Genomic DNA, 9009 nt, shown 5'->3' with positions numbered 1-9009 from the left:
AAACTTTTACTGAGAAAATAATTAATAAAAAGATTAAAGGGTTTCTCAAAATCATTTGCACACCATTAAATTATTCATACACTGATGTTCCTGTATAACTATTCTAATGTAGAGGTAACTTAATGATACCTTAACACTGCAAGCTCTTTTGAACAATGAATATAAAGTCTAATGTGGAAAATGCAAACACAATCTTCCTAGTTGTTAGAGAAATTAACCTAAGCACTCTGCTTATTTTTTTTGAAACAACGTAACCATATCTCTGAAACTCACTATACCTCCTAGTCTCTCAAGAAAAAGCCTAAAATTTTAAAATATTTTAACAGAAGAATAAAAAGCAAACAAAAGAGAGGGTGAACTATATTGTAAGAATTGCTACCTTCAAAGTTTGGCATAGGCATTAAACTTCTGCTTCTAACACATTTCTGTATATGCTTAAATATTAATAAGGACCCTACAACCAATATTAATTGGACCTGTAGCCAAATATATATGGAAACTAAATTCAAATTTGGAAGACAGCAGCTCTTCCAGTACTCAGGGACCCTTCAGTACATATTCTGAGCACATGGCTAAAGCATGTAAGGATAGAGATCTTCAGAAGCTACAAATAAAAAAGGAAATGAATCACGTGCTTACGATGAGTATCATTCCAAAAAATGTGATGTAGACTATTATCTGACATGAGTACACATACACATACATTCTCCCACATAGTTTTCCCTTTTGTCCACCCTTTTATATTGTACACAAAGATAAATCTGCATATTTCTCATCTTCCTGGAGGTACCTTTGTATAATGAAAAGATGGAACTTTGACAGCCTAGTGTCTTGCTCTATGATACTGGGCAAGTACTTAAGAAAAAAATCCATCTGAGTCTGAACCTCATTTGAAAAATGGAGAGAATTACAACAAAAACATTACAGAATTGCCTAATTTACATAGAAAGCATTTCCTATAGTTATTAGGTACAAAAGATATGAAATTTTCTATTAATGGGCTTGACATATGACAGGATGTCAATTTCTTTCCCTTCTGGCACTCTCTTGCAATTACAAATCAAGTGCTTTTAGAAATATAATTTATCTGAGCTTAGAGACTAAACTCAGTAACAGGTACCCAGCTGACTAAAATGTCTCCTTCACTATCTTGGACTTTGTTTTGTTCCACCTATTTCATTATACAGTCCTTTCTCCTTGAAGAAAAACATAAAAGCAAATTTAAAGTCAAATAATGCTATTTTCTTGGTCATGTCATTTACATTCTCAGCCACTACCATATATTTTTATGTGTTAACCTTGTTGCTGTAAAATTGTTGCAGATATTATGGGAATAAATGATTTTCGTGTGTAAGACAATATGGCTGGGCAGATTAAAAGGCAATGTCTTATTTTAACTGGGTCTGAGAAAGGCAACATGTGAGATAAATTGCAAGTTTCAAAACTGACTTCTGAATTAAATAATTCAATAAGTAGTAATCAAATAATTTACTTTGCAATGTAATTTTAGAATTCCTTTCTGAAGATTTAAATGCTATTAAAATTTTCTAAGAAATTTGTTATTGGCATATGAAATGATTACAAATTTACTAAAATTTATAGATATGAACATATTCATGCAAATAATCCAGAGATCATCTCAAAGTATCTAAGAGAGAAATAAAAGTAAAGAGGGATAACTTCTCAAATAAATGAACCTAGTTAAATGAAAATACAGTATGCTCAGGACTTTCACATGAGAAAATAGAGGGACAGGTCTCCCTTCTCTTCCCCCAAAGTCCTAGCAAGGACACCTGCCTTTTGCATCCTAAAAAGAAACAGCTACTCCTACAAATCTGAGGCCCCTATTTGTCTTCTATACCTAAGAAATAGCTCTTCCTATTTTCCACAGAATGTTACTATCACTGATGGGAGTCATCCTACTCTTCAAGGGTTTGAGCAAGGAAAGATACAAACCATTGGTCTAGAGATTCAGATATAATAAAATATTGGTTTCTATGGTCTGTATGTATCATGTGTAGAAGTCCAATTGATTTGTAAAAATTCCAGAAATTCAGAATATTTGAAAAAAAGTATAATTTTATTTGTACACTTAAAAAGTTGTACATAGAAACTTATAATACAGTTCTGTAAAACTGAAAGAACTGCCAGGGAAAAGGGAGGATGTTACCTTTTACTGATTGATCATTAAGGAAATTAAGAGAAATAAAACAAAAACATAGTAAAATGTTTAAAAAATTAAAGAACATTTTCCAGGTACAAATTTTATAAATACAAAACAAATTCACAAATTACTTTGAATGCTAAATAAATATCTAGTTAATAAACTCAGACTTAATACCTCCAGCCAGCACTGGTACAGCACTTCAAGGATATAAAATTGGATTCATTCATGTGTAGTGTTGAAAGAATGTGCTCATTAAACAATTCTTAGACATATATGCTTTTTTTCTAAACTGTGCTAGAACAGATTTATCTGTGCAGATAAATCTACCTTAATACCACACTTCTTAGAAAAATCATTAATGACAAAATAAATGATAGGTGAAAAAATATTTTCCAAGATATTGGGACACATGAATGATCACAAAATATACAAAAACCTCTGTAAACCAGTACTGTATCCAATACATCTATCAAACTTATTAGATACTGAATAAAACTGTAGCAAAGGAAATCTTTCCTACATTCTCCTGAGTGCTTAATATTAAAATTGAGAATATAGTGCAGGCCACACTTCAAAGTGGACAATCAGTTGTTATTGCTTTATATATATATGTCTGCTTTATAGCATGATTTAATGTTCCATTTTCATGAACAATTTGTTTTCCTCAAATATATCCTTTAAAAGGACAAAATTAGATTCGTGACTTTTTTGCAGCTGGTGGTGTGCCAACTTGATCCACATTCCCAGTTGTGATGTGAAGTCCAAGTTTTTGAGCCTGAATATGAAAAAATGCTTGAAGCCTAGTTCCAGCTTTTGCTTCACTTGTGTTACGAGGGTTGTACTCAAAGCAGTTCGAAAACATTAACTCAATATCATCAATAAATTCAGCTAGAAAGAAAATAAACGAAATTAGAAAGTACATAATTTATAAATGTAATTTTTGTTTGTATCATAGCTGGCAATGTCATTATGAAACAGAAGCCTACTATTTTCTTTAGAAATTAAAGACTCTGAAGGTAGCAGAGTTGAAGCTTAAAATTGTTTAACAACAAATACTTTAAAACTGTTTTATTGAGACTATGTAATTATGTAATTAGATATATAAAGAACTTCTATTAAGATCAGATTATATAGTATATTTTTAACTCATTCCATTCCCATCCATCTTTCATCTCTATATACATGGATAAACATTTTAGGGACCTTTTGGGATGCCATTTACATAATTCCATTAATATATATTATTTAAATCAAAGATAAACAACTCTCTACTTCTTTAAACAAAAATAATTAAAAGAAAAAATATAAATTACTTACATGCTAATTTATATTCACATTTGTTCACTTTTTCACGAATTATATTTAAGGCAATAGGCTTTTTGATGATGTCATAATAGTCTGGGACCTGTAAAATAATTCAAACATTACCTTTCCTATAAAATTTACCAGAGATAGTAGTCAAATACATGAAGGTTTTGCATTTAAAAGCAACTGCAAACTACCCTCTGAATACTATTATTCCATTAAAACTACATAATACATTTTGGTTATTTAATGCTGTAGAAGTCTACTTGATACTATAAAAAATGTTAACAATTTATTGTGAAAAGAAAGAGATTATGGTTTTGTGTGCTCTCTCTGTCTCTCTCTCTCTCTAGATACATATATGTATCTATAAAAAATTCTTTAATGGGCATTATTGCATTCGTAATAAAGAATAAAAAGTATGTAACGAAACTTAATTCAGCACAAAACTACTCAGGAAAAATGAGTTAGAATCAAATTGAGATTTAATTTTTATAAGATGCTATTCAATGTTAACTAATCCTTTACATTCTTGCTCTTGAAATCTCAAAGCAGAATTCTGATGTCACTTTTTCATTCAGGAACTTTCACCTAACACTGACAAGTGAGATCCTTTATAATCCAGTTGTCTCCAACTAGTCTGCCCCATTAAAACTACCTATCGTCCCCCATATTCTCATTTCCAGGTCTTTAACTTATCATCTCCTCTTCCTGAAATGTTCTCTTTCCATTTCTCACTGTTGAAATTCCATCTTACTTCAATGACCAAGCCAAACAGTTCTATAAAAAAAAAGTTTCTAATTCCTGTGATTCCCTCATTCTGAAATGCTCAAGTCAATCTCTTTTTCTTTTCTACTGCTGAAAGACCATTATATAACTTCTATTAACTGTAACACTGTCCTGTCTCTGCTATAGCATATCATATTTTGCCATATATATACAGTTGACCCTTGAACAACATGAGGGTTAGGAGTGCTGACCTACTGTATAGTTGAAAATCTGTGTATAACTTTTGACTCCCCCAAAACTTAACTACTAATAGCCTACTGCTGACTGGAAACCTTACCGATAACATAAACAGTCAGTTAACACATATTTTGTATGTTATAGACTGTATTATTACAATAAATCTAGAGAAAAGAAAATGTTAACAATCACAAGGAAGAGAAAATACATTTACAGTACTATATTGTATTTAACAGTTCTGTAAGTTTACATTATCTGCAAGATGAATCGTCTGTCAGCATCGACATCAATATTGTCTTCTATGATATAAACACTGTAGATGTTATATGTATTACTAACACTAGATATCAAAAATGAAAAGATTATGTAAAAAAATCATATTTATTTACAGTATAGATTCATGCATTGATAATGAAGCAGCAGCAATATGGTTGCTTTATGGTAGTCTAGTGTAATTGATACAATTGCTTCACAGTAGTAAGGAAGTTTCCAAATAATTTTCCAATATATTTGTTGAAAAAAATCCACATGTAAGTGGACCCAAGCAGTTCAAACCCGTGTTGTTCAAGAGTTAACTGTATAAAATAACTACAGCACCATCTCTAATTCCTTAGTTAGGTTAGGTCAGTTGTGATTTAGGAGTACCCATCCTTTAAATCAATGTTTCTCAAACTGTGGTCTTTGGAACAGCACCATCAGCATTTGTCAGTAATGCAAATGATTGGACATCATTCCAGACCTAATGAATCAAGAACTCTGGGGTAGGGCCCAGTAATCTGTGTTTTAATAAGCCCTCCAGGTGATTCTGATATATGCTAAAGTTTTAGAACCACTGTTTTAAATAATAGAAATATCAATACTCAGTTGAATGAACTATATTTGTATTTATTACACAGAATAAAAACATTGAATTTATTTAAACACAATCATTATTTATAAGAATCAGTCACAGGATTAGAAGGGATTGAGGAGACGATGCTGTTTAACTCCATTTTTTTTTAAGATAGGAACCAACTTTCCATGTGTTTTTTTTTTTTTTTTTTCATATACACAGTGACTAATAGGTGTTTGGACTATCTCAAAACTGCCATGCAGACTAAAGCAGGTAATACACATGAATACATTTAATAAAGTCTAGTAATATTACCTGGATTTTAGAAACAAGTTTCAAGAAAGGCCAGCTGTCATCGTGCCGTACCAATTCTACAACAAGTTGTTCAAAAGCAGACAATTCATGAACTCCTCCCTGTCGGCCTGAACTCCTTCGATTCAGTGTCATAGGAGATGATTCTGAATAATTAATTTTAAGTGATGACAAAGCAAAATATTTGATTACTACAGGCAAAATACGGCATATAAGTATGAACAAAATTGACACTATACAGTGAGATGTTAAACTAATTATGAGAGAGATGAAAATCTGGACCAATTATTCATTACTTTCTGTTCGATTTAAAAAACTTCCAATTGAATTAAACATTCATTGGGAACATATTGTACAAAGAGTGTAATACAAAAGAAAATTCTAGAACACAAAGTTTGTGGATTCTTTTAATTCTTTTTATTAAAAATGTTTTCGACTACAGTAAAATAAAAGTAAGCAATTCTCCAGTATTTCTTGAAACACATCCTGAGGAAAGTTATCTCTTTGGATCAAGAAAGTATGCCTCTACAAATGACCTTGCATAATAGAGAAGTAATTCTCAATGATGAAATAAAAGATTATTCTTATTAATCTTAATTTTAGATGGAGAATTTCCTTAACGCAAAATGCTTTCTCATAAAGTCTAAAGTGTATAATGAAATCTAAGGTGTATGAATTAGTAGAAAAGGATAGTATAGTCCATATGTGAATTCAGGTGTTTATATTCTCTACTTAAATGTAAATCCATATTTTTCTCCTGCCATTTGTTCTTAGAACCAGGTTAGTCATTTCACAAATCAGTCAATAACAACAAAATTTTTTTTCAGCAGAATGCTTTTGAATAAAAATGTTTCAGGTGTACTATTTTTCCAAACAGCTTGGAGTTTAGATCTGGGGAAGAGCAAAAGAGATAAGGCGATAAGAAGAGCTAAATCAGATCTTGGTGCAAAGTTAACTGATACTTCTCTCCTAACACCCGACAACCTGGCAACTGCAAAAACTGACCATACTTCATCCTTTCAGCAATGAATTCCTTAATCCTGTCATTGTTTGAATAATGCAATACAACCTATCTATAATTCTTCAAAGAACAGGAGATGTTCTTTGATGTTTACCTTCATTTTTTGGAAATATCAAAGTTTTATAACTACTGAAATGAACAACAAAAAAGTATAGGATTGAAGAGATAAATGGATAGAGAGATTATTACATGGATAAAGATTAAACAATAATTATTAGAATTACATAGCTGGTGATCACTCCCGAGCAATTATCACTGCCTACAACTCTCTACTGTCTCCAAATTCAGTATGTCAAATGGGAACCTTACCAAATAACCCAATATAGCTTGCCTGGATGATAATGAGTATGTGTATTTTGAAGCAGGAAAAGGTAGAAGAGAATGAAATGTGTTATAATGTGTTACACTGAGATTGTTCAAATACTGGCCAAGTCTCTCTGTTAAACACAGAACATTGTTTGCAAATTTCTTACAAACACCCTGCTACACTAGTAGGAATACTAGAAATATAGTTTACCTTTATTCCCCAAATAGCCACTCCTTCAATGAATATTATGCTTCAGATCAGGTAGCTCCCTAAAAACTTTGTATATCTTAGTGACAGCCTTAAAAAATAATCCAAAATATCTCAACATTCAATCTTTCCATCAAATTATTCAATTTTTTTATGGTAAGGATAGTTTAAATTGGATTTCATACCTGTAGATTGTCTTTTCCTGCCTCTTCTTTTGGATTCACTATCTTGGAGAGAAAGCTTTGAAGCAACATTTAGAGATCTTGGCTGCTCACTTGACTTTGTGGCAATGACTCTGAAGTTAGGGAAGTTGGGACTATTTTCTGGTGTATTATTAGCATTTTTCCTGCCTCTGCGTCTTCTACGAGGACTAAGTAGTTCTACAAATACATCTGCTTGCAGCGGGCCATGACTCTGGCGAGTAGAACGGCTGGCAATTCTTAAAGATTTTGTTACTGTAGGAGGAGCAGATTTTATCTTTCTTAGGCTTCTACCAGTAGTTTTTGAAGAGACAGTTGTTTTGGGTGTACTCTGCTGACTCCTTGAAGTGTACCTTCCAGGATCTTGTCGTTGGCCACGACTTGAGAAAGTAGAGTTAAGTCTCCCTCTTGTTTTAATTGGCAATCTAACTTGTGGTCTTCCTCGTTTTGGTGGGCTATAAATATTGTTAGGAAACACAATTATTGTACAGAGCAATGATGAATATATGCTTACTTCTATTCCCCTTGTTCTAGTATTCGGCCAATGTGTTCTACATATATTACTTTTCTATATTACTGAGACTTATTCTATATTCAATTATTTAAACTTAGCGGCTAACAAATATTTCATGGAAATCTAAAATGTGTTTTCACATATTTCTTTATAATGCAAAGAGAACATTTATTATTTTCTTGGCAACTCCAGGACATCATCATGAAAATCAAATCCTAAATTGTGATAAACTATAATAAAATCTACATGAGAACCAAGTTGGAAAACTTTAAAAGATGATGAACTAATCTTAAAACGCAAATCTCCTACCTCCTTATGCTACAAATCTCCTACCTCCTTATGCTATACTATTATACTATCATTTTCCATTTTCGTTGATACTAAAGTAACCTACAGTTTCGGCCAACAGCTGCCACTACAGAAGGCCTTAAACCTGGATACCAAGCCAAGAATCTCTTTGCCATCTCCTGATTCTTACTGTAAAATACAAAACTAGATTCAATCTTTTAACTGCCTTTAAGTTGTAGACAAGGATAAAACAACCCCATTAAGCCTCCCTTTATCCATCTCCCCACATACCTGAACTTCCAGTTTACCTAAAGTATTTCTAGGAATTTTGCAAATTCTTTATCTTCTTTATGCAATACAACCTATCTATAATTCTTTATCAACTTTATTTATCTTAGTGACAGCCTTTAAACAATTATCCAACTAGTTGGAGCTACTAAAAAACAATTTATTTAAAATTAGTGGAGTAGATCTCTCTACTTAAGTCTCCTCAGACTGTGGCCTTTTTGTACTTTGTCAGTTCTAGGTTGCCCTTGCTTCACATTCCCTTTCCTGATTCCACATGAATGTGGTTCGAATGTCAAAAGGAAGGGGAAGTCTTAGAGACAAATAAGGGCAGGATTGCCCCAGTGCCATAGCAGGAATAACCAGGCTCTAAACCCACTGATTAGGCCTGGGTGAAATAACTTGCTAAGCCGAAGCATATTTGATTATATGGTAGTGTAGAAGTTGTTTCTAGGTGCTGATATGGTTGTATAAAAAAGTAAATAAAATATAATGTCCTTCTTGCTCGCCTGCGCTGGCTCTCTCCTCTCTCTCTCTCTGACTGCCAAGATCACCATAATTATCACTCTCTGAAGCACTGAAGTGTTTATTTGCTGCTTTAGGCA

At 32.4% G+C, this 9009-nt stretch overlaps 1 protein-coding gene across 4 annotated transcripts in view; it reads right to left on the bottom strand.

Moving 5' to 3' along the window:
* Window positions 1-2059: 2059 nt before the first annotated feature.
* BAZ1A (bromodomain adjacent to zinc finger domain 1A) overlaps window positions 2060-9009 on the bottom strand; it is an 82271-nt gene continuing 75321 nt past the window's right edge. For all 4 annotated transcript variants that reach the window (XM_006913481.3, XM_015590604.2, XM_025047919.1 and 1 more), the window contains 4 exons: window positions 7303-7772; window positions 5586-5728; window positions 3485-3572; window positions 2060-3055 (listed from right to left, as the gene is read on the bottom strand). In XM_006913481.3, the coding sequence (XP_006913543.2) occupies window positions 2859-3055; window positions 3485-3572; window positions 5586-5728; window positions 7303-7772 (898 nt within the window). In that variant the 3' untranslated portion in view covers window positions 2060-2858. The remainder of the gene's footprint in view (window positions 3056-3484; window positions 3573-5585; window positions 5729-7302; window positions 7773-9009) is intronic.

Source organism: Pteropus alecto, unplaced genomic scaffold (genome assembly GCF_000325575.1).
Source record: "Pteropus alecto unplaced genomic scaffold, ASM32557v1 scaffold104, whole genome shotgun sequence".
NCBI lineage: Eukaryota > Metazoa > Chordata > Mammalia > Chiroptera > Pteropodidae > Pteropus > Pteropus alecto.
This window is presented reverse-complemented; position numbering and strand designations above follow the sequence as displayed.